We start from the raw sequence: 25,056 nt of genomic DNA, 5'->3' as shown, positions 1-25,056 counted from the left end.
GAGGGGTCCAGAGCCTGCCCTGGGCACAGCTCTTGCAGACTGGAACCAGCTCCACTAGCCAGTCCCCCATCTATGTGGTCCTCTTACTGCAGGGTGGGCTCGAAGGGGCCCAGGCCCGGCTCGTGGGCTCCCAGAACTCCTCCATGTGTGGGGACACTGGCCTGGCAGCTGGCTGGAGACTCCAGGATACACTCAGGAGCTTATCCGTGAGGCCAGGCAGATCCCTGGAGCAGGGGAAGGAGATGGGAAGCGTGCAAAGGTGCGGGTGGGGAAGGGGCTGGGTCGCTGGGTTCTCCGGCTCTAGAGCCTGGGCCGGCTTTGCGGCGAGTGAGGGATACTAAGCAGGGGGCCAAGAAGGCGGGCTTGGAGACCCTATTACACAGGAAGGAGCAGGTGGGGGGCACCCGCGGTGTTAGGGGCAGGGTTGTGCTTGTGTCCCTCCCCGCCCCGTGAAGTGGGGCAGATAGAGCGGCAACAGGGGGCGGGCTTTGGAAGCCTCTTGAGCTTTGAGCCTCAGTGTTTTAACTGAAAAATGGAGCAATCCTACCCCCGCAGAGGTCGCTGGGCAGGAGGGTATCCAGGATTTTGTAAGGCGAGGAAGGGAGTCGCCATGTAGAGGCGCGGCGCCATCCGCAGGCCCAGGGCGAGGACCCTGCCGCGGGCCGGCTGGCAGCCTCGGGGACCCCCACCGCCTGGCCAGCCCGCGCCGCCATCCCCGCGGCTGCCTGCAGGGGCCGCCGCCTCTTCAGAAATGCGCCGCCTTTGTCTGGGGCCGCGCGGCGCGGGTGCACCGGGCGGGCTGAGCGCCTCCTGCCGCCCGGCCCCCGGCCCGCGCCCGGCCCGCGCCCAGGTGAGCGCCCCGCCCGCCGCGAGGCCCCGCCCCGGCCCGCCTCCGCCCCGCCCCGGCCCGGGCCGCCCCGGCGGGGGGACCGGGCGGATGCCGTGGGCGTCAAACCCCACGATCCCATAAAACATTCATCCGCTCCCGGCCCGCGCCGCCAGCGCCCCGCCAGCGCCCCGCCAGTCCGCGCCGCCGCCGCGCCCTCGCCCTCCGCGCCCGCGGCCCCGCCAGCACAGCGGCCGGGCGGCCGGAGCGCGCGCAGCCTCGTCCCGCGGCCGGGCCGGGGCCGGGCCGGAGCGGCGGCGCCTGGATGCGGACCCGGCCGCGGGGAGACGGGCGCCGGCCCCAGAGCGACTTTCGGTCCCCGACGCGCCCCGCCCGACCCCTAAGATGAAGAGGGCGTCCGCCGGAGGTGAGTGCCGCGCGGCGCCCGGGCCGGGCCGGCGGGGGGTGCGGCCGGCCGGCGCCGCCCCCGCCCCGAGCCTCAGGGCCGCCCGGGGCTGCCGAAGCTGGGGGGAGGTCACCGCGCGGCCGTGGGGGCCACCGCAGTGCCGCGCCGGGCCGGGGCCGCGGGCATCCCGGCCCCGGGAGGGCGGAGCCCGTGGCAGCAGGAAAAGTTGCCGCCTGCCGGGAAAGTTGGCGGCCGCGGCGGGCCCGAGGGTGGCGGGTCGGGGTTGCCCCCGACGCCAGGCCGGAGCGGGGTGGGGTCTGCGGGCTGGAAAGGCGGGGTCCGCCCTCGGAGCGCCCCGGCCGCGAAGGGGTTAATGGGCATGTTTGCAAAAACCTGGGTACGGGGCAGAGGTGGGGGAATCGAGCTGCCTCCACCCTTGCCCCGCGGACTCAGCTCAGGGCCTTATCTTTCTCTGGGGTCAGGCCTCGGCGGGAATGAATGGGGGCGTTGGTGACAGTAAAGGGCGTGGGGGGCGGGGCACACCCAGCGTTGTTCCCCCAAGGGAGGACAATGAGAGAAGGCAGCCTAGCACCCCTATCCTGAGCCTGAGGGCCCCTGCGGCTCCAATGATGGGGTGAGAGAGGTGGTGGGGCTCGCTGCACCCCTCCCTGGCGGCCCTCAAGGGACCCTTCCCCCTACCTGGTGTGAGGTCCGGAGAGTGGGGGCTGGGAGGTGACCTCCCCTAGGGAGAGCTGAGCATGCCCTGCCTGGCCGGGGCTCCATTGGTACCCACCCGGGCTGCCCTGCTGATGTCCGCTGTGCCGCAGGCTGCACACACGTTCCCTTGCACGTGCACGTGTCTATAAGGGCTGCACACTTGCATACCGCGTGTGCACACACTTGCCAGACTACCCTAGTGTGCACATGCACACATGCTGTGGGTGCACAGCCGTGTCCTTGCCCCCGCCTGCACGCCCACAGCCACACACACACGCACATAGCATTCCTGCTGTGGTCTGCACACTTGGCGCATGCTGGGGCCCCTCATTGGGACCCATTCCTGTGCCTACATGCACATGTGTTGAGGGGGAAGCTCTGGGCAGCCAGAGCTCACAGACTGAGGGGCGAGACACAGGCTGTAGGAGCATGACCCTGTCTCTCACTGCCTACCCCCATGTCCTGGGAGTCTCCTTTTCAGCGCCTTGTGTGTGTGTGTGTGTGTGTGTGTGTGTGTGTGTGTGTGTGTGTGTGTGTTTGTGTGTGTAACTCAGTATGCGCCTGCACATGTGTGTCTGTGCCCAAGACCGTATGGACCTGCGGGTACATCGGCATGTGTCTCTGCCTCTGGGTGTGTGTGCCCCTTGTGCCCAGGTCAGCTTGGTGGGTTTTGCCCAGATCTGTAGTAGAAGCCCTGGGGTTGAGCGTTGGGGGCTGGCTCAGTGCACCCAGCCCAGAGTGTGAGGCGAAAGAGCTCCTAGCCACTCCTGCCCTGCCCCTTTTGGGGCAGTGGTGGCATGGGGGCTGGCACTCACCTGGGCAGGGAAGACTCATTCCAAACCTTGAGGTCAACACTGACAAACAGGCCAGACCCTGGCACGCTTGGCAGTCCCTGCTGCTCAGCCCAGCAGAGGGCAGGGATGTGCCCCTCAGGCTGACCCAGGGTGACCTCAGGAAGGCCCTGCCACTGGGAGCTTTCTTGGTGAGGGGTTCTGTGGCATGTCACTTGCCTCAGGTGTTGTGTGGGTGCTACAGTAAGGGTGTTGGTGACCTGCCATCAAGGTGGTGAGGGGGACCCACTGCCGGGGCTCGGAGAGGCAGGGCCACACTGCCTGGTCCCTGAGCCACCATCAGTGCCCTTGTCTGTAGAATGGGGACAAGCAGGTCATCCTTGTAGCATGTGAAGGGGTGAAACAGAAGGGCGGGATGGAGGTTGGGCCCCTGGCAGGGCAGGCAGTGGTCTAGCCACTCACCTTTCTGAAGACTTCAGTCTTTCCATCTGTAAATCAGGTGCTGTCCCCCTCCCGCTCTAGTTTAGGTGAGGAAGAAAGAAGTTTCTGTGCCGGGGGCCCAGCCAGGTGACGGTCAGTGCCCAGCTCTGCCTGCCAGAGGGCCAGTCAGGCCCTGGATGCTGGGTGTGGGACAGAACTACAGTCTGGAATTGGGGCCCAGCTCAGCCACCCACCAGGGGTATGACCTTGGGCATGACAGCTCACCCGCTGTGCCTCAGTGTCCTTGCCTGTGACACGGGCTAGTCGTCAGGCTGACCCCAAGGGTTTTTGGGGACATTTCAAGACTGAGCCCCCCATGGAGCTCTGACCCCAGTGCTTCTGCCTTCAAAATACCCAAAACACCATGACGCCACCCCTGTCAGTAGTTCCCACACAAGACAGTCCTTCTGGAACCTTCGCACTGCCAACCAGACCCCTCTTAACTGATCTGCAGATGGGGCAGTGGAGGCCACCGAGGTCACAGGCAAGTTGGCACGGGCTGATGGGCAGGCGGGGGCAAGGGAGGACAGGGAGCGCTGGGGGGAGGCGGGAGGTGGCACCTGACCTGTTTCCCGAGCTGGGCTGCATCTCTGCCCTCACTTGCCTTACCTGCCTGGCGCCTGCAGAAACCCTGAGCCTCGTTTCCCTATGTGCGGACCAACGGCCAGCCCGGGCTCCTGCCTTCGCGACTGGCCCTCTTCCTGTGGCCATGATGAGAAGTTGGGGAGAGGGCTGAGCGAGGGGAGCCTGGCTCAGTGGGTCTCAGCGACCAGCAGGGCAGCGTGTGGCGGGTCTGAGAAGCACCCTGTAGACGTGCGGGGCTCTGGGGGCCGGGCAGGGAGTGTGGCTGCCGTCAGAGGCTGAGGCCGGCCCCAGGCCTGTGGTTTTGTTGCTGGCCCTGGCCAGTGACAGATGGTGAGGCCTGTGCCTCCCTCGCGCTCCCTGGACTCAGACCTCAGCCCCTCTGCTGGCCCAGGGCAGGGGGACAGAAACTCACCACGCTCCTCGCCCCCTGGCCCCGCCTGACTCGGGGCTTTGTGGTGGATGCCTGCGGCCTCTGGCGCAGCTCCAAGAGGGCCCTGCTTGTGGAGGCAGCCCGAGCCCACCCCAGGCCCACCCTGCCTGCCCTCCAGGGCCGGGGCTTGGAAGGGGGCAGGAGACTGAAAGAGGTGCAGGGAGCTCTGTGGCGCATGAGAGAGTGAGTATGTGAGGAAGGAGTGTGCTGGTGACTGTGGAAGGAGGGCGGGTGTGACCGAGTGTGCGTGTGTGAGACACCCCTGCCCTGGGCTCTGGCGTGGGTTCCTGAGGTCTCAGCTGTGGCTGGTCAGTGACGTTCATGCTTCCCCACCCCCAGTTTGTTGGGCCCTGACCTCTGACCCCCCACCAGGGCTGCTGGACCCTCTGTGGTCATCCAGGGCCTGGCCTTGAGGTCCACAGGAGCCACCTGGCTACCCTCTTTCCTTGCCAGCCAGCCTGCCCACCACATGCTCTCTTGGGGCCTGGCCTCTGCACCCCATTGCCCCCCGCCCTGTGGCCTGGCTGCCCAGTCCCAGATCTGCCTTTGCTCATGATACTCCATTTGCTGAGACCCGGTAGTTCACTCATGCATTCATTTCTGACTTGTCGGACCCTGCAAATAAAGGGATGTGATTCTTGTGCTCCTGAGTCTACAGAACTGAATGCTTTAAAGGACAGGTGGTCACAGAGCTGAGAACAGAAGCCCAGCCAGAGGGTGGCTCGCCGTCCACACCCCTGCATCACCCTGCACCATCACCGGAGCGTGTGTGCCCAGCCCGTGTTGAAGTCCTTTTGTCACTGTGTTTTAAACATTTTGCACGTCGGGAACTATTCTTGTGCATCATGAGTTTTCTGGTGTGTATGGAATCCCTTCCTGAGGATGCACCATAATTATTTATCCAAACCTGGCTTGGCCTCGCACACTGCCCGTCATTGCGTAGCTGGACTCTGGGAGATGCTCCCCACCAGCCACTGCGTGTCCTCAGTGCTGGCCCTGCCGGGTGCCCACCCCCTCCACCAGGGTGGGGCCATGTGCCGCCTCCTCTGCCCTTGCGGAGGACCTGACTCCACCCCACCCCGCTTTAGGGGCGGCTCAGGGCCCCTCCCACACCGGGGTCGACTTTCAGGTGTTTGTCCAGATTCCGCCCCCAGGTCACCATCCACTCTGAGGATCGTCCTGGTGCAGCCTGTGCTTCTGGACCGTCCTGCCCTGCCTGCTTCACGCGGCCTCTGCCCCAGACCCACAGCTCACCCTGACAACCCCATCTCTGCAGTGGTCCGCTTTGCACTGCTGCTTGGGGAAGATGAAGGATAGGCCCTGGGGCAGAGTCCTGCAGCCCTGCCCCCATCCAGGACGTGGTGGCCAGGACCTGGAGGCGGAGCTGCGTGGGCAGAGACCAGGGTCCTGGGTTGGCCCAGGGGGGCTTGGCAGGTGGTGAGCCCCATCTAGACTCTTGCACGAGGAGCTAGGCTGATGGTGACCTGGGGACCCTGGTGGAGGGGCCAGGTGTCAGGAGCTGCCCCAGCTTTGTTGAGGCAGACCACCCAGTACCCTGGTGGGGTCTCCTCCACTCTCCCGTCAGCTCCGAGGCCCTCCTAACCGGCTGTCACAGATCACAGTCCATGGAATTGAAGTGCTACAGAATTTTGGTGGGAATTGAGCAAGGGGTTCACGGTCAAGCGAGACTGGGACCAGCCGGGTTAAGTGGTGCTAATGGAGCTCCTTGTCTGTGTCTCAGGGTCTCGGGTTTATGAGCAGCAGGGTGGGCAGGGCCACTGACAGGCACCCCTAGGTGACATGCTTCAGGGCCCGGTGTCCCCAGGAACATGTTTCTGAAAACAGTGGCTGAGGTCCCCTGGAGAGCCTGGGAGGGAGACCTGTGGGTCCCCAGTAAGGGCCGCAGGGACTGGTGGGCCATCCCACACAAACCCCACAGCGGTGGCACCGGGTAGGTGGACAGACCATGCTTTTCCTGGCAGTGTGAGGCAATGTGCAAATCTAACCTTTGGGTTTATGACTCTATTTCTTTGCAGCAAATGCCACGGGAAATGTCAGGCTGAGGCTGAAGCTGGTGGGGGGCCCACCGAGGGAGGGGCTCAGGCCGAGGTGGGGCTGTGCGGCCCTCCCTTCCTCCCAGGAGCCCCCTCAGATTTCCCCTCACGTGCTGGGGCCCAGCACTGTGCCCTCCTCATTTTGTCCCGGTCATTGTGACCTTGTGGGGATGCTGCCTTTATTTGCATCTTGCTGGGGCCCAGATAGATGCGGCTCCAGGACTTGCCAGAATCTCCCTGCCCCAAAGTCTGGGCAGCCGTGGGATCAGCCAGTGCAGGGCCTGCTCACTGTGTGGCCTCAGGCAGCACCCGCCCTTCTCTGGTTACCAGAGGCCTCATCTATAACCCACAGCTATTGGCCAGAGGTGCTGGTCCCCAGCCATGAGGTCCTGGGTGTTGGGGTGCTAGGCACTGGGGAAGGTGCATGGGGGTCGTGTGCACGGTCAGTGGAGCTGTGTGCTGGCTCGTGGTGTCCTGTGGCTGCTCCAGGCACATAGTAGGTACTTAGTAAAGAGTGAGGGGCAGTGAGTGGACAGGAAGGCTGGGCAGGGCTTGAGGCCCACTGGGAAACCACTGTCCCCAGACCCCCCTGCGTCCCTCCCACTCTGGCAGGGCCAGCTCTGAGGCCGCAGCCTGGCCTGCCACCGAGTTCTGCTCTGCCCTCAGGACGGTGTCTGTGTAGCAGACGTTTACTGCTGTGTGCCAGGCCTGTGTGCCAGCCTGGGGTTCTCAGCGTCTGGGCTGCCCCTTCACCTGTAGTGATGCTCCACTGGGCATCCCAGGTCCCCCAGATTCAGTCTGTCGGGTGTTGATCGCCCCATGCCACCTCACCATGAGTTCAGTGTCAAGTCTGACCCCTCCCTGCCCACCCGGCATATCCCTCACTGAGGGCCTGCTGTGGACCAGGCCCACGACCACAGATGCCCATGGCTCCTGGCTGCCATCTTGTCTTCCATACAGGCTGTGAGATGCTTTCCTAAAACATGTCATCAGCCAGGGCCCCTGCGCCTAGGCTCGCTCAGGCCTACCCCCACACGGGCCTCTTTCTCTTCTGGGTCCAGGCCAGGAGCTCTTACCTGGGGACCTTCTCTTCCCCCGGCTCTCTGCTCCCAGCCTCTAGCACACACACCTGTGGCTGCCTCCCCATCTCCACATCCCCACATCCATCCCAGGTCTTGCCCTAGGGTGCAGGGAGCCCTGAGCAGTGGGGTGGCCTCCCGGGCACTGCCCTGGGTCAGCTCCCAAGAGACGCAGGAGCTGGCAATCGTGGCCCTCGGGGTGGCCACTGCCAGCAGGCATAGGTCAGTTGCTCAAGGTGGCTGAGTCACCTCTGGGACTCAGATGAGCAGAGGCCTGGGCCTGCAGGGAGAACAGAGATGGCAGCAGCCTGAAGGGATGTCTTCCGGATGAGGACGGGCAGTGTGTGTCCCTGGGAACCTTCAGGCCTTAGCTCAAAGCCAGCTGTGCACCTGGACGGGTCGCTCACCCTCTGGGCCTCCTTGTCACAGAGGAGATTGTGAGGGGGGGTCAGTGGTACGTGCTGCCTGCAGAGCCTGGCCCCTCATGGGGACTGGATGGGCCCTGCTACTGGGGCCCCTTCCCGTTCAGGTGGGCCCCTCCTGCCCTGGGCTGGAGCTTGCTCTGGAAATAGAGGCTGGTGAAGAGGCCCCCCTCTCCTTGGGGCCTCCTCAGATTCCCAAGTCCTTCCCAGCTGCCCTGCCCCGAGAGAACAAGTGGGTGGCGACAGGCCTGTCGCCCTGCCTGGTTCCTGGCGCAGGAGCCTCTGCAGAGCCCGCCCCCTTCGGTCCTTCTGCAGTGAGGTCCTTGCCCCCTGTCCCGAGGGGAGTCTGTGACGTGCCAGTTCACATCGTGGGGAACCCAGGTGAGGACTGGATCCCCCAGTGGGGTGGGGACGCAGGGTGCTCAGGCTCCGGGCAGAGCCAGAAGCTGGGGGCTCTGGGCCCCACTGGGGCATCTCCACCTCAGCGAGGAGCCCGAGGCCCAACGTGGGACTGACCACAGGAACTCCAGGCTGACTTAGAAGGACATTTGGGGTCCCTCTGCTTTTACCTTGTTCCACAGTTCCCTCTGCATGAGCCTCACGGTGTGGTGGGAGGAGGGTGGGGAACAGGCAGCTGCCGGGTGGGCCCCCTGCCCCCGGGTGTGGCCTTCAGCCCCGTCCTGAACACACACCTGCAAGCAGAACTCCAGGGAAAAGCCAGTCTTCACCAGTCGCCAGGACTCACTGAGGGGGCTCCGGGGGGCTCTGGAACCCAAGGCCACACAGGATGCCCCTCACCCAGCCCACCCTCAGCCTCCAGGGTGCGCCTGGCCCTGGGGCCCCGCCCCACCCCCTCCTCAGAGCCCCTATTGCTCTCCTCCGTCAGCCCTGGGTGAGGCCTCCCCGCCCCCCCTGGGGTGTGTCCGGCCCCCACTCATCCTCAGCGGGAGCTGGCTGGTCACCCCTGAGGGATGAGGCCATGGGAGGTAGGGGCCAGTGAGCTTGGATGCCGAGGCCAAGAACCCCAGGACCATCTGAGGGAGCAGCAGGGCTGTCGCTATGCCCACCGCACCACATCGGTGGCCTTCCCACATGGCAAGGACTGGTAGAAGGGCTAAGGGCTGAGGGCTCCTAGGTATGGCCTGGCAGGTAACCCCTTGTGTGCCCTGGGAGGGCCCTCCTTGCCTGTGGTGGGGTTAGCCAGGCACCAAGATGCACGCTGCGGGTTGGGGTTGGGGGACCCTGGGCAGGCCCCCGAGGGACACCCATGTCTCCCTCCATTCTCTCCGTAAGTGTTTTCTAGCATTTGTTTCAGGACAGACCCAGGCTGGGCAGGAGGGGCCCTTCGATTTCTGTGACACATTCTACCCCTAAGGCCCCCCCAGGTTCTGGGGCACCCCAAGCCCATAAGGTCCCCAGGACAGAGAGGTGCTAATGCAGGTACTGACGGGATGGTGAGGACCCCACACTGGGCCCCATTGAGGCCACACTGGCCCTGGGTGTCACAGATGTGCTGGAGCCGCAGCCCAGGGGCCAGAGCAGAAGCCCCGAGACTCAGGGGCAGGGCTCTGCTCAGGGCAGGCTTAGGCTGGCCCCGCGCAGGGGGCAAGGGAGACGGGTCAGTGGGGGAGCTCACGGAGGCCCAGTGGGGAGCAGCGGGTGGGGTTCTGGGGTCTGCAGCTGGGAGGATGAGTGGAGGCCCTGGAGCCGGACTGCAGCATGGCCCCGGCACACCCCCCGGCCCTGCCCCAGCCCCAGCAGGAGGCCAGCCCTGTGCTCTGTGTGCTCCCCAGCCATGTGGCACGTGGTCCCTGCACGCCGGCCTGTCCAGGCTGTCTCTCATCTTCCTGCCTCGGCCCCAATTTAATGTCAGACAGAGGCTAACGTGGGGACAGGTGTGACAAGTGTCTGGCCTCCTGTTCAAAAATTGGCGAAAGAAAAACTCTCCCCATAAAAGTATTCCATCTACATACCTCCTGGATGTCACCGAGAGGACCCGTCACAGCCAAGACAGATGGTGGCCCTGATGGACACCATTCTTCACCTGCGGCGGGAGCCGCGGCCCCCGGGGGAGGCCTAGGACAGTGGCAGAGCACGAGTGTGAGTGCCCCCCCCCCTGCCATCGCTGCTGTCACCCTGTCCTGATCACAGGAAGCCTGAGAGAGGCGTGACCGTCCTCCTCAGCAAGGCGGACCAGGGGAACGCAGTACATTCCTCAGTACATTCCTCGTGGGCCTGGGAACTGGGGAGGGAGCGGCGTCAGGCTTTCACACTCCTGCCCCTGTGGCTCATTCACCTCGAGGTGGCCGACACAGACGGTGTGTTCCCTGTCCCCATGGGCCAGGTGGACTCGAGACCCATCAGGCAGGCCGTTCACACGGGACCCCCAGGGCCCAGCTGATGCCTTTCCCTGCTGAGCGTCCGTCAGTGGGAGGGCCTGGCCCTGAGAGGCTGAGTGCGGGGTTCGGAGCAGGTCTGAGGGTGGACGCCGCCAGGACTGTGATGGGGAGGGCACCGAGCTGTGACGGGTCTGGCCTCAGAAGTGGCGTGGTGGGGCTCTGGGGAGAGGAGCCTTCCAACGGGGTGTGTGTGGGGATCGGGCAGCATGCAGGGTGGGAGGCTGCCTTGAGCAAAGCCCGCCAGAGCCCCAGCGCCCAGTGTGTCCTGGGGTCAGGCTGGGTGAGGCCCCCTTTTTAGGTGGACTAGACCCTCCCCTCTGTCAGGTGGGGGGTAGCAGGAGGGACCCCTGGGACGCTCCTGCAGGGCCAGTGGGCGGGGCGTTTCCACGCACCTCCGTGTGCTGGCCTGCATGGGTCTGTGGCCTCCGCTCCTTGGGAGGTCGGTCTTGTCAGCGGCACTTTGCAGGTGGAGTAGCAGGTTCCAAGGGGTGGGACCTGAGGCCCCACCAGAGCAAAGCTGGCACCCAAGCCATGCCCACACTGCAGGGCCCACCTCGGTGGGAGGCCCCCTGGCCCGGGGCTCTGGGACTGGGCCACTGCCCAGGGCAGCCTCACCCACCTGGCCCTGCGGTGGCTCACAAGCCCAAACAGAACAAATGGAAAATGCTCCAGTTTTACCAGCTTGTGTGCATTGTAGAGAATCTGGAAAAATACAACAGAGTTTTAAGAAGTTGTATTAGCTCAGGCTGTCATAACACAATACCACAGACTGGGCGGCTTAAACAACGAAAATTTATTTTCTCACAGATTTGGATGCTGGGGGTCTGATATCAGGGTGCCAGCGGGGCCGGTGTTGGGCAAGAGCTCTTCAGGCCTGCAAACACCACCTTTTTGCTGTGGCCTCATGTGGAAAGATCAAAAACAATCCGTGTCTCTTTTACAAGGGCCCTGGTCCCACTGCGGGATCCTGCCCTCATGACCTCATCTAAACCCAGTCGTGTTCTGAGACCCCCGTCTCCACGTGCCGCCACCCAGGGGGTCAGGGCTCCCACATATGTGTCTGGGAGAGATGCAAGCATTCTTCCTGTAACAGAAATGAGGCTGCTCTTGGCATCGGGGTGCTGTGGCCGTGTGCTCCGTGGACCCCGGACCAGGGCATCCTCAGGAGGGCTGCTGCTCGCCCCAGTGGTGACATTTCTTGCAAACCCTTACGGAGAACCTACTGGGTGATAGCCACCAGCCACAGTTCTGCCGCCACAGAGCCACAGCCAGAGAGTCAGGGGAGCAAGCAGCAGAAACATGCAGAGGCCTGCTGAGTAGGCCAGCGACATCTGGGGTGAAGTGGGTGCCCGGGCAGTGGCTGGAGGAGGGGTTGTTGGGGGACCCTGGGCGGCGCCCCCACCCTGGGGATCTGTCAGGTGCCCTGACCCAGCCTTCCCCATTTCACAGACGACCAACCCAGGCCTGAGAGGAGAGGTCACTGGCAGGGCCTGAGCTGAGCCGGGCTCAGGGGGTCGGCGGATGGGCGAGGCCTGGCTTCCCACACTCAGTGTGCCCAGTGGGTCGTGGGGGTGGGAAGAGCACGCTAACTGCAAGAGGCGCCGAGGTCCGAGTTGCAGGGCACTGCTCTGGGCAGGTCGGGCCTCCCCTGTGCATCTGCCCCCTCCTCTGCAGGGGGCTCCGCTGGCCCTGTGGGGCTGCCAGGACTGCAGGGCCCCTGTGAGGGAGGCCTTTGCAAGCGCAGTCCTCCCTTGTGCCTGGTGGCTAGTGAGTGTCTGCGGTGTGCCATCCCTGTACACGAGCTCTACGGATAAGAAGGCGGGGGCCTGCCAGCAGCACTGGGTGGGTGGCCAGGTCTGCCTGCCTGGGCCTGGGCTCTCCTGGGGTCCCTTGTGTGTTAGGATAGGAGCAGGTATATTGGGAAATTATTAGGAAAATTTTTAGGAAAAAGGCAAATGCCTTTACAAGCTTGATAAAGCTGAGCCACAGTCAGCCTGGGCAGGAGGGTGCAGGAGGCCAGCCGGGCACTGGGTATGCCCTCCGTGGGAGGGAAGGTCAGGCTGCCCTTGTCTTCAGGGTTACATCGGGGGAGAGTGGACTTGCCTGCAGGTGGGCTCCTAAGCCCTGGTGGCCTGGCCATGCCCCCCATGCCTGTGGGCTTTGGGGCTCCTCACCCTCCACAGACCCCCGGAGGCATCTGTGCCCTGATTCTAGGGGAATAGGGTGGGCTGGGCTCTTCTGCAGCTTCCAGCAGGTATTGGTGGGCAGACGCTATGCCAGGGCACCTGTGCTGGCCTCTTCATGCCCCCGGGGCAAGTGCTGAGGGAAGGAGGTGGCCCCGGGGCGGCAGACCCCCTCCTTCATGCCGGCTCCTGTACATCTGCCTCGGGAAGTAGCCGAAATACATTGACCTGCTTTTCCAGGAGACGGCAGCGCCTGGGCCTCCCACCCCCATGCTGAGAAGCCACCCACAATTTTCATCCCAAATTGATTTCAAATAAGGAAGAATTATCACACGCAATCATATAGGAATAATTTATCACTCGTTAATAGAAGAACAATTACTTATTCACATCACCCCTGCCTGCATGCTGCCAGTTGGGTTCAGAAGCATAATAGGAGGCCTCATAGAAGCCGAGGGAAGCCTGTATGTGCCCAGCCAAGGTCATGGTGAGCCCTCCCTGGGAGCCACAGACCCCCACGCTAGAGGTCGAATGTGCGTGTGGCCCGCTGCTGGGTTTACCTCCTGCTTATCCTGTCTCTGGGGTTCCTCAGCCTGGAGTGGGGGGTGCTCAGATCTGTGAACTGGGGGCAGGGCGGTGGTGAAGAGGGGCTGGGGCAGAGCTGCATCTGGGTAAGGGGCTGCGCGAAGTCTGCGCACCCGGCTGGGTGCTGTCAGGCCAGAAGCTGTCCTTTCAAGTGTCCGTCTAGATGCAGAGACCTCTGGAACCAAGAGCCCAGAGCATCCCGGAGACCAGGGGTGACCTCAGCCACCCTTGGCTGAGCAGAGTGCTGTGCAGCCTCGTCTGGGGCCACTGAAATGCTGCTCACACCGTCAGGCCCCCTTCTCCTGCACCGTGGAGGCACCTGCTTCTAACCCATCTTCTCCACCTTCTGGCAGATATGCTTTATTTTCTATTTCTGAGATCTCAGTGCCAAATATGCAGTTGTTTTTAAAGGATAGGATGTGGTCAGCCATACTTGCTCAAAGTTAACGCCTGCACCAGCCCCCAGAGGCTCGCCTGGAGAATCAGCTTGTCCTGCCCCAGCCCCCAGTCCTCCACGAAGCAGCCGCTGTCGCCCTGTTCCCTGTTTCCCAAGTGGTCACCTTCATGCTTTGTGGCTCCTACCCGAGCCCCCTCTTCTCCAGCACCTTCCCAGTGTGGGTTTCTCTGCCATCAGTTAAATTCAGAACCAGTGTTTTCCACCCCAGATCACACGAATGCCCATCACCACTCCACCACAGGGGTGTACTAGGGTGACCTTAGCACACTTATCTGGCCTTCTGTTTTTCCTGGAGTTTACACTTGACTCCATCTTTTCTTTCTTGTCCCATCTGCTGCCCTCATGTACCTGCTCTTCTCCACCTCAGGGGTTCTGGGTCTCACCCCAGGCCTTCGTCCTGCTGTCCCTACCTTGGCCATCATGCTGTGGCCCCCTCCTAGCTGCCAGAACTTCCCCTGGTCACCCAGTGTTTCCTGGGCCCGATGTTTTTCTCTTTCTGGGTTTATGTCCTCATTTTAGCTGAAGCACACCCCCCATGAACTCTCTAAGGAAAACACAGTAAAGAATCATTCTTCAAGTCCCTGAATGTTAGCAAATCTATTCAAACTGGATCGGTCCTCTCCAGAATTCCATGTCAAAAATAACGTACCCTCAGAGCCTCAAAGCCATTGCAATTGTGTTGTCTTCCTGGGGTCCAGAGTGGGTTGGAGAAGCCTGATGCCACATTGCTTTTATTCTGGGGGCTTCAGGCCTGTCTTGGCTCCCAGAATCCTGAAATCTCCCTGTAAATGTCATCTGTTGTGCTAGACACTTGCCCAGTGGAGGGCTGGGTCTTCAGTATTGGGAGATTTTCTGGTATTATTTCTTTGATAACTTTTTTGTCCTCTATTTTCTGCTTTCTCATTCTGGAACTCTCCTAAGACAGGTGTTTGTTTGAGCTGTATTTGTCTTCTGAATCTCATTCCCCCATCCTTTTCTTTTTGTTTTTCTTTCTGGAAGACTTCTTGACCTTGTTTTCCAACTCTTCTATTGATGTTTTATAATTTTAGCAATTCTATTTTTATCTTCTGGGCATTCTCGTTTTCTGATGGCTCCTTGTTCATAGCACCGTGTTCTTGTTTTAAGTCCTCTTCTATCTCTACAAGGACACTGATTAGATTTTTTCCTAATTTTTATCTATTCTCTGCACTGTCTCTGCTTCCCATAGAGTTGATTTCCTCCTTGTCTGCATTGGCACCTATTCCAGGCCCCAGGATTTCTGGTCACATTTACTAGGAAAGCACTAAATGTGGTTGGGTGCTCTGTTGAGGGTGAGTCTTGTGTACTAGCTGGTTTGGGTAACCAGCAGGAGCAGCCCTGGCCCCCCAAAGCCCATGGTCAGAGCCCTTTCTGTGGGTGTCTCTCTAGGGGAGCAGCCCATCACCCTGTGCCGTGCTCCTCTAAGCATGTACTCCGTCACCATCACCTTGGGACTCAAGACGGGGTGAACACACGTCACCAACACAGGTGGTGGGTGAGCAGGGAGAGGCCACCAAGTGTGCCAGTGTTGATGAGGAACGGCAGCAACCGTACTCCATGCAGGGTGAGGGCAGGGGTCTCCCGTGAGGCGGGTCAGGCTGTGCTGGGTTCCAGGCCTGTCTTTAATCTTCCGCTCTCCACTGGGGCTGAGCTCGCCCGAGGGCCGGAAGTGGCTCTAGGGTGCTTGCAGTGGAGCCTGGCCTCTGTTGCCCTCCTCTCGCCTGGAAGCGGGCTTTCCTGGACGAAGCAGGGCTGAAAGCCAGGCTGGAGTGGCCTTAGGACGACTGGAAGCTGAGTGATTGGTGTATGACTCTGGGCTGCCAACTCCGAGCTATAGTGTCAGCTCTTTAGGCTCCTCACCTGAGAGGGGGCTGACCAGGGTCAGGCTGGCAGAGCCCCACACTGGCATCTGGGGAGGTAGGATGCCAGCCACAGCAGGGGCCGGGTGGGGGTGCTCTGTGGGGTTTCTGGGCTGGAGGTACCTTGGGGCCCCCGGGAGGCAGGTGCTGGCATGGAGACAGAGTGGGCCAGCAGCTCCCCCAGCCGTCCATGCGGGGCTGCACAGCTCATATCCAGGGCAGGGGAGGTGGCACACGGCCCTGCCCCAGGGAAGGGGGTGGGCACCTCTGGCACTGAGGACACGCAGTGGCTGGTGGGGAGCATCTCCCGGAGTCCAGCTACGCAATGACGGGCAGTGTGCGAGGCCAAGCCAGGTTTGGATAAATAATTATGGCGCATCCTCAGGAAGGAACTCCATACACACCAGAGCCCACCCCAACCAGCCCAGGAATGGAAGGCTTGGGCCAGGGACAAGCAGACCCAGAGCTCGGGGTTGTGGGGCTCCAAGGCTGGCCCACTATAGGGGGAGCGGCGGTCTCTGCTGTGCGGACACTGCCCCGGCCGCAGCGGTGCTGTGGCTCGCTCATCCGGCCATGTCTGTGCACCTGTCTGCAGAGGGGGACTGGTGATCACTCCCTCACCTAGCATGTCCCGGAGCCTTAAACAGGTCTGCATGGGCCCCACCTCCCCGCCCTCCTCCTCCCCCGGGCTGGGCGCTGTGTGGACAGGCAGGGCCTCCCTGGGAGACACGCTTGTCCAGGAAGCCCAGGCAGCCTCACGGTACTGACGCCCCATGAGCGTCCTTGGGCCACCGCCCTTCTGAGGAGTGCCTGCTGTCTGCCCAGCGCTGGCCCACTGCTCACTCCACACCCTGCAAGAGGCTGGCCATGTGCCACACCGGCTCCTGGCTGCCTGTAATCCCGGGGTGATGGTGGTGATGGTGACAAGGACTGAGGGCCCCACGGCACACTCTGTTCAGGACCCTGGCCAGGGGACCTCGTGGTGGCCCAGGGAAGCCTGTTGGCACAGAGACCCCGCACTCTGGTGCCTTTGTCCTCTCCAAGATGGAGTCACCACTGTTAATATTTCCTTATTCTTGAATGGAAAGGTCCTGTCAGCTGAGGCCTGAATCTTGACATCCTGGGAAGTGCATCAAAACTGACTTGCACCCGGCCCATGGGGACGCGTGGTGCATGGGGGGAGCCACGCTCATGTGACCTGGCCACAGAGCCCCTAGAGCCTGCAGGGTACAGGTGGATGGGCGTGGAGGGGCCGTGGCCCCATAGGCCCCCTCCCCACCCAAACCCACCTCCCCCTGGATTTGTCTCCCTGAAGTCATGGTCCTCTGGAGGGGGACTGGGCCCCCTCCCTGTACCTGGACATCCCCCCTCTGCTGTTGGTGTTTTAAGTTGCCGTCTTTTATGTGTGGCTGATTGCCAGCCTCCTGACATCCTCTTTAGCAAAATAATTATTTTTCTTCTGACCTGTGTGCCAGCTTGGGGTCACCTTCTCTCCTCACCGTCCTCCGGCCCCGTGACAGGGCTCCAGGCTCTGTCCATCCCAGCCACGTGGTCTCAGCAGGACAGCAGCCTTCTCTGACCACTGGCTTCCTTTTCTTTAGGTGGGGGTTCAGGTGACCTCCCAGAGGCCATTGTATGGGTGAGGGTGGCCTGCGGCAGGCACACCTGTGCTCTCACCACAAGCCCGGTGGACAGACCGTTTCTCAGAAGAGTCAGACACTGAATAATTTCCACTCTGTAGGCCACACGGTGTGTTGCAACAACTCCCCTTGGCTGTGGTAGCCCCTAAGCAGCCCTGGTGAACACACAGGTGTGGTGTGTGCAGACAACGCAATACAAAGGCAGGTGGTGCTGGCAGGTGGGTGGCTGCATGCTGGCAGGACAGGAGGCGCCAGGGCCCACTGACCCTGATGGGAGGTTGCACTCTGGCCACCTGGACGTGGTGTCTGGTCTCAGCTGATGTTGCCTTGGATAGGGCATCCCTGGCCAAGTAATTGCCTCTTGAAATCTTGTCCCCTTCCCTCTTAGCCTGGCCACAGTGGGCTTCTCCACAGTCTTGGCGGGAGCTGCCCCCGTCCGCACCGGCCCAGCTCAGGTTCAAAGCCCCTGTGCAGATGGAAAGCCCTTTGCAGACGCCTGCACTGCCCTGGTCGGGGAGCTTGGCTGTCCCAGGACAGCTCAGGTGGGCTGCGGTCCAGCTGCGACCTCCAGACCGAGGCTGCTCCGAGGCAGCAGAGAGACAGGATGGGCTGATCCTGGCAGGCGAATGGACAAGGGCCTCCCTAGACCTGCACTTGTCTTTTCATAGGAGAATAAACCCTGCATGGGCAGAGGCCACTGCCCGCCTTGTTGGTGATGTTTGACAAGTGCCCAAGGCTCGAGCGCATGGAGTATGCCAGCCGGTCTTTTCCCAGAGCGAGAAGACCTGTACAGCCCTGGTTCCTGGGAAGCGAGCCCCACACCTGCCCAGCCTCCTCGTGGCAAGCCGTCTGCCATTCGGCCAGCTCACCCCCTGTGCCCTGATCCACCCAGGCCAGCAGCTGAAGGTGCCTATAGTGTGCACCCCCGTAGTGTGCACCCCTAAGGCATGTGCCCCTGTGAGGTACTCCTAAAGCGTGCACTTCTGCCCCTCAGAGGTGAACACTCGGGGCCTCTCAAGATTGGCACTTTGTGCAGGTGGCCAAAGCAGGGTCTTGGGAGGAGGGGGGCAATCCTACCGGGAGGGTGGGACCCAGCATTGTGGGTCCTGCTGGGCTAGGCACCCAGTCCTGGGCAGAAGCTAGTGTGGGAAGGGGTCAGGGCAGGAGATGGGGGTTGTGCCAGGTATGTGGCAATGCAGGCCCCAGACCCCTGATATGAGGAGTGCCCCTTTTCTGAACCCCCCACCCAGGAATGTTGGCTGGTTCCTCATTAGCATCCTCTGGGGACTTGAGCCCACATGGCCACTGGGTTGAATTAGCCGCGGGGTAGTGGTGAGCTGGCTGTGGAGACAGACCCCCAGGCAATCGGGCAGCAGTGCTGGTGACCTGATGGAGTGTGCGTGGGGGTGGGCGCGCTGCCTGAGTCCCTGGGTGGAGGCCTGTCGCCTGCAGTGGCAGTGTCCTGGGGCTGGACAGAGCCTCCAGATGCTGGTGTCATCAGCCTGCAGGGTGAGGCTTCCTTGGGGAGGGTGCGGAGGGCAAGGGAGGTGGGCCTAAGGTGGAGACATGTGGGCTGCACAGAGATTCCAGAGCTTCTGGGCCAGGGGCCCGGCCTTGGCCAATCCCCAAGGCCTGGTCACTGGGTCAAGGATCCTGTCAGAGGGTCTGCCTGGACCCCACCCTGGCAGTGGGCTCTGGGGCTCCCCCTAGGCATCCTCCTCACGTCTGGGGCCAGGTCATCCATCCGTTGCCTCTTAAATCCCCCACACGGTACATGCCTCACGGCAGGTGACCATCTGTGGTCGGCTCACTCCTGGACCACAGGTACCACAAGCCGGGGGCCACGCCCTGGTTTTGTGCCTCCAGGGCCCTGCGCAGACCCTGTCACAGGGCCCCCCGCAGGGAACGTGCCAACGGGGCGAGCTGTGCAGCCAGAGCCCCCAGCGCTCGTGAGCCAGGCTCCTCCACTGCCGGCCTCAATTTCCTCGAATGGGGCCCAGGGCTGCCTGCCAGGTGCTGTGTTGGCTGGAAATTTAGGGGGTAATAAAGCTTGGGTTCAGGGTGGGGCTGGTGATAGGTAGGGGGAGGGAGCTTTAACTCGTGACTGCCTAGCGCGGCCTTTCAGTGCCCAGATGCCGTGGGGCTGGGGATCCTGTAGGCTCTTCCTGCCACCAGACCTCTTTCCTCACCTGTAAAATGAGCAAAGACACCAGACGCCCAGGGGCGTTCAGGGGACAGAGGGGCCCAGCCCCCACCTGCCTGCGCATGTAGTGCAATCAAGAGCCAGGGTACGACCTCAGGCAGACTCTGCCCATGTCGGGCCTCAGTTTCCCTGACTGCGCACAGCTGGCCTGGAACTGCTGGGCCCCGGGTCTGTTGCCATCCTCCGAGGCGGGTGACCTTGTCCATGATCGACCTGGCTGGCCTGGCCTGCCTTGCCCTGCAATCACCATCCCAAGAAAAATCAATAAGGAGTGGGGCCTCGAAGGGCACACTGGGCAGCAGGGACTGGTGACCACACCCCTGGTGCTGCAGGGCCCCCTCTGGGCCGGCTACCCCAACAGGGCTGCTGCCAGCCTCCTCCCCAGTGCCTGAAGCCGGAGGGGATCTGGGAAGCACCCCTGGACATGCACACTGCCTCTGCACGTGTCTGTGGGCCGGAGGACGGAAGGTGGGTGGGCGGTTAGTGTGGTGAAAGTGAAGACCGAGCGGGACAGATGGCTGGTGGGGACGGGTGGGTGAGCCAGTCCCTGCTGGAGGCTGGCAGGGGTGGGGTGCAGGCACGGGGGAGGGGTGTGAGCTCAGAACTGCCAGGGTGCCCTGACCCTTTGCAGTGTGTGGATGCGACCAGCCCCGCACCTTTGTCCAGAGCTATTTCTGGCCTCAGTGTGCTGAGCTGTGGCCTCTTGTCCTGTCGTGTAACCACAGTCTGTGACGTGGCCCTTCCCCGGACATTCCTGGGGTTCAAGCAGGTCTTGAGCTGACGGTGTCCTGGCTGTGCCACAGCTGCCTGCTGACCCTCGCCTCCTGGGGTCTCCCTGGAAACGTCCCCTCCCGACCGCGGTGGCTCAGCGCTCACCCTGGGCCCCCTTCCTGCTGAGGCCACAGGGGCTGCCCCTCAGTGTGGGCTGGGTGTGCCTCCTGCCTCTGGGTGGGCACCCCGCCCATTCTTCCTTCTGGACCGTCTCCGGGTGGGCGCAGGCTGGGGCATAACTGTTCACAGCCTCAGTTTTCCTAAACTGTCATGGGTTCAAGATACTGAAGAGAAAGTCGGTTCTTATGCCCATCTGACTCCCACCTTCTACCAGTTGGTGGGCCATCCCAACGACCCCTGGAGCGGTGTTCCTGCCACCCCACGGCAGCAGGAGGCCCAAGGGCCCAGTGCTGTGGGCCTACAAGGCTGCCGGCCCTGCTGTGAGTTTGTGTCCCCACAAGGGCTTGGAGGAGTCACACCCCGGTGTACGTCAGCCAGGCTGGGGGGCACCCGGAATGGTGGCGGCCAGGGAACCCACCGAGGACCTCCCTGCGTCTGCGGCTGCCAGCAGCCCCTGCTCTGAGCTGCTGACCTCAGCAGCCACTGCCTACCGCCCACTGGCTCCTGTGGCTGCGGTGCCGCCCAGAAGCTTCCGCCCCTCCCTCCTCCCTCCCTGCCGCCCCCCCACTGCAGTGCCAACAAAGGGGAGCCTGGGCCGCGAGTGGTGCAGGCGCCTTTCAGGACACCCCAGGCCTGAGGCCCCCAGATGCCTGGGCATCTGGCTCCGAGGCCTTGGCGGGCATTCTCGCCCCGTCTGGCTGCCATGGGGGAGAGGCCCTGAGTGGAGTCCAGTCCCCGTCCCCACTCCCCCCCAGCAGAGAGTCCTTGGGCCACTGCTCCTGAGCCTCGCCGGACCCTCCGTGGGGAGGGTGCTGGAGGAGAGCTCCCGAGCCGGCCGTTCTGGCCTGCGGCCTGAGGACGGAGGCGAGACTCAGCCTCAGGGATGGTGGGAGCGGGACCGCCTCGCGTCTGTGCGAAGCTCGGGTGGCCTGGAGGCCCGGTGTGGGACCTGCTGGCTGCAGGGGCCTCGGGAGCTGGGCCGCGCCGTGGTTTTGGGTATGAGAGCCGGGGCTGTGGCAGGTCTGTTTCCTCGCCACGTGTGCAGAGGTGAGCAGGCACTGGGTGCTGCTGAAAATGAGGACCCAGGCTGGGTGGAGCAGGCTGTGGGGCCGAGAGGAGCCGGGCTGCCCAGCTGGCACCAGGGGCCCCTTGGAAGAGAGAAAGGAGAGGCAGGACGGGGCCTGGGGTGGGGCGACCGGTGGACAGGCAGGACCAGCAAGGGTGTAGGCCTGAAGGCCACAGAGACTCAGCTTGGGACTGCCGAGGCCCTGGAGGACACACTGGGGGACCAGGAGAGCTTTTAGGGTCAGGAAGGGTCAGGTGAGTGGCTGAGTCTGGCCCTGGGGTGGAGTCAGGGGGCACCCTTCTGCTACCTGGTGGCAGCTCCTATGTCCCCAGGGCACCTGCTGTGAATATGAACACATGCTGCAAAGTTGGGTTTGATTATCTCATAAAAAGATGCCCCCTCTGCTTGCTCAGCGATGGGGTTGCCATGGAGACCAGCGGGCAGGCCCCAAGGGGGTGCTGGGCTGGAGCCAATTACCAAGGCCGCTGCAAAGAACAAGCCCACCACCGGCCGCTGAGCTGACAGCGGGGCCCTTGCAGAGGGACCAGCCCTCAGAAGTTGGTTTCCGAAAAGCAGTTGGCTTGGCAGGAATAGAGCCTACTTCCCAGCATGGCTGAGCCATGTGGCTACTCTGCCACTTGCCCCCACAGAGGCTCAGCCCTGGAGCCCTGGTTGGGGGAGCCTTAGGGAGGGAGTAGCCCCAAGCATGTGGCTTATGGCCCCCGGGGCCCAGGGTGGGGAGGGCTGGAGGCTGGAGGAGGTGGCAGGTTCCAGGGAAGTCAGCCGAACCTGACGTCAGTGGCACTCACAGACCGCGGCTCAGGCCTGGGAGTCACGGGGCAGGATGCAATGGTGACAGCCAAGTCAGTGATGTGATGGGCCTGGACACAATGGGTGGCCGCTGACATAGCCTGGCCGGTGATGCGACCCAGTCAGTGGCATGGTGCAGTTGGTGACATCGGCCACTGTAGTCGTGAGGTCCAGAGTCTGGCTGGGTGAGTTTTTGGTGCCCCGCCCCACCTGCCCGTGGTCTTCCTCTGCGCCGAGGCCTCCGGGCCAGGACTGGTGTTTTCATAGCACATTTACATCCCATGACAGCAGGTGAGATGCCGGTGGGAGCTGGCGTATTAAGGCCCGGCTTTCCTAAGGAGCTCCGTAAGGAGAGAGCTGGGAGAGGCTGTCAGCAGTTTGAAAAGGGCAGCAGGCCAAGGCGCCCCCTCACAGCCCCCTGTGCAAGGCCAATGGGGAGGGGCACCCAGGGCTTGGGGGGTCCTGGGCATGCCCGTCTCTCTGGACCCCTTTTCTGGGGCTGCCATGTTGCTGGCACCAACAAATGGCCAGCTCCAGCAGCCAGCAAAGCACAAGGGACAGAGGAGGCCCCCAGGGGGCTCCCAAGACCTGGGCACCAGGTCCAAGAGGGCGCACTCCTTGGGACTGCGGAATGTGCTGGGCTTGCTGGGACGCTGGGACTCTGGGCTTGGGGCAAGCGTCTGCATGGGCAGGGGGCCCCCAAGGTCACAGTTCTGGGTGGGGGAAGCTGGCCCCCCTCTGGCTCCAGCCCCAACACTTAGCTGGCCTCCAGTGTGCAGAATCCTGCTCTTAGCCTGCTGCCGAGGAAGGTGTTAGCTGTCAGTGCAGGTGTTAGCTGATAACTCAGGTGTCAGCTGATAAGCCATGACCCTCCCAGGGGGATTCACATTTTAATAGAGTCACTCTTGAAGGCAGAAAGGACCTTGCATCCAAAGAGGGGGGCTCTGATGGCAGGATTGCAGGCAGTGACCTTACTATTGGACTGTGTGGCCCTGCTGGTGAGACCAGGCTGGGTACAGTGCCCTGGGTCGGGGTCTGCTACCTGGGGAAGGTCTTTGGTGAGGGGGTCTGGCCTGGGCTGGTGGGTCAGAAGATAGGCAGGGACAGCCCTGGGGCCGACAGGGACAGAGGGCAGGCCCCGGGGAGTCAGTGTTTCCTTGAGTCCTGTGAAGGCATCTGCAGGTGTGAGTGTCCATCCCAGGAGGTGTTCAGGTGGGCCTCGGCAGTGATCAGGCGAACCCCAAGTGTTTTGAGTACCAGGCAGGATGGAGTGGGGTGTCAGTGAAGAGGGTTCTGGCGTGGAGCCAGTGACCCCCTGCCAGGTTCTGGTGCACCCACTTGGCATGTAGAGTGGGGCTCCCAGCACCTGAGTTCCCAGGGGAGACAAGACAGCATGTCCTGGGCCTGCCCTCAGGCCCTCCCAAGACCTAGTGCCAGAGGCCAGCCTGGCTCCATCATGACCCGCAGCCTCATAGGGCGCCTACCCTCTAACTGCACCTCCTCTGCCCACAGGGAGCCAGCTGCTGGCCTGGGTGCTGTGGCTGCAGGCCTGGCAGGTGGCAGCGCCTTGCCCGGGTGCCTGTGTGTGCTACAACGAGCCCAAGGTGACAACGAGCTGCCCACAGCAGGGCCTCCTGGCTGTGCCCACCGACATTCCGGCCACCAGCCAGCGTGTCTTCCTGCACGGTAACCGCATCGTGCACGTGCCAGCCACAGGCTTCCGTGCTTGCCGCAACCTCACCATCCTGTGGCTGCACTCAAATGCACTGGCCCACATCGATGCCACTGCGTTTGCTGGCCTGGCCCTCCTGGAGCAGCTGGACCTCAGCGACAACCCACAGCTGCATGCCGTGGACCCTGCCACGTTCCATGGCTTGGGCCGCCTGCACACCCTGCACCTGGACCGCTGTGGCCTGCGAGAGCTGGCTCCCGGCCTGTTCCGTGGCCTGGCTGCCCTGCAGTATCTATACCTGCAGGACAACGGGCTGCAGGCCCTGCCCGACGACACCTTCCGCGACCTGGGCAACCTCACTCACCTCTTCCTGCACGGCAACCGCATCCCCAGCGTGCCTGAGCGCGCCTTCCGCGGCCTGCACAGTCTCGACCGCCTCCTCCTGCATCAGAACCGCGTGGCCCGCGTGCACCCCCATGCCTTCCGCGACCTCGGCCGCCTCATGACACTCTACCTGTTTGCCAACAACCTCTCAGCACTGCCCGCAGAGGCCCTGGCACCCCTGCGTGCCCTGCAGTACCTGCGGCTCAACGACAACCCCTGGGTGTGCGACTGCCGTGCACGCCCGCTCTGGGCCTGGCTGCAGCAGTTCCGAGGCTCCTCGTCCGAGCTGCCCTGCAGCCTGCCCCTGCACCTGGCAGGCCGTGACCTTAAGCGCTTGGCCACCTCTGACCTGGAGGGCTGTGCTGTGGCCACAGGGCCCTCCCATCCCTTCTGGACCGGCGGGCCTGCTGGTGAGGAGTCACTGGGACTGCCCAAGTGCTGCCAGCCGGACGCCGCAGATAAGGCCTCAGTGCTAGAGGCTGGGAGCTCAGCCTCGGCTGGCAATGCGCTCAAGGGACGGGTTCCGCCTGGTGACAGCCCGCCAGGCAATGGCTCTGGCCCACGGCACATCAACGACTCTCCCTTCGGGACCCTTCCTGGCTCTGCTGAGCCCCCGCTGACCGCACTGCGGCCTGGGGGCTCTGAGCCCCCAGGGCCCCCCCCCACAGGTCCTCGCCGCAGGCCGGGCTGCTCCCGCAAAAACCGCACCCGCAGCCAGTGCCGTCTGGGCCAGGCAGGCGGGGGTGGCGCTGACACGGAGGGCTCCAGGGCCCCAGGCACCACCTGCAGCCTTGCTCCACTAGGCCTGGCACTGGTGCTGTGGACGGTACTCGGGCCCTGCTGACCCGCCTTTCTTGGCAGCCAGTGTGTGTACATACGGGGCCCCTCCACGCGGCCAGCCAGCATGGGTGGCGGGCCCTCCCTGAAGGACACCCCTGACCCCCACCCCGTCTCCACCCCATCATGTTTACAGGGGGTGGCCGCGGTGTTTGTTCCAGAACACTGCCTCCCTCCCAGATCGCGGTACACAGAGATATGCATTTTATTTTACTTGTGTAAAATTATCGGACGATGTGGAATAAAGAGCTCTTTTCTTAAA

The 25,056-nt window shown here is 62.9% G+C and overlaps 1 protein-coding gene across 1 annotated transcript; it reads left to right on the top strand.

Annotated features, from left to right (window-relative positions):
- Positions 1-1,000: 1,000 nt before the first annotated feature.
- Positions 1,001-25,056, top strand: RTN4R (reticulon 4 receptor). Its single transcript, XM_036993611.2, has 2 exons — positions 1,001-1,253; positions 23,414-25,056. Exons 1-2 carry the CDS (start codon positions 1,232-1,234, stop codon positions 24,799-24,801), a joined length of 1,410 nt encoding a protein of 469 aa, XP_036849506.2. The 5' UTR covers positions 1,001-1,231; the 3' UTR covers positions 24,802-25,056.

This window comes from Manis javanica, chromosome 15 (genome assembly GCF_040802235.1).
Source record: "Manis javanica isolate MJ-LG chromosome 15, MJ_LKY, whole genome shotgun sequence".
NCBI lineage: Eukaryota > Metazoa > Chordata > Mammalia > Pholidota > Manidae > Manis > Manis javanica.
The sequence above is the reverse complement of the archived record's forward strand: the minus strand, read 5'-3'. Positions and strand labels throughout refer to the sequence as shown.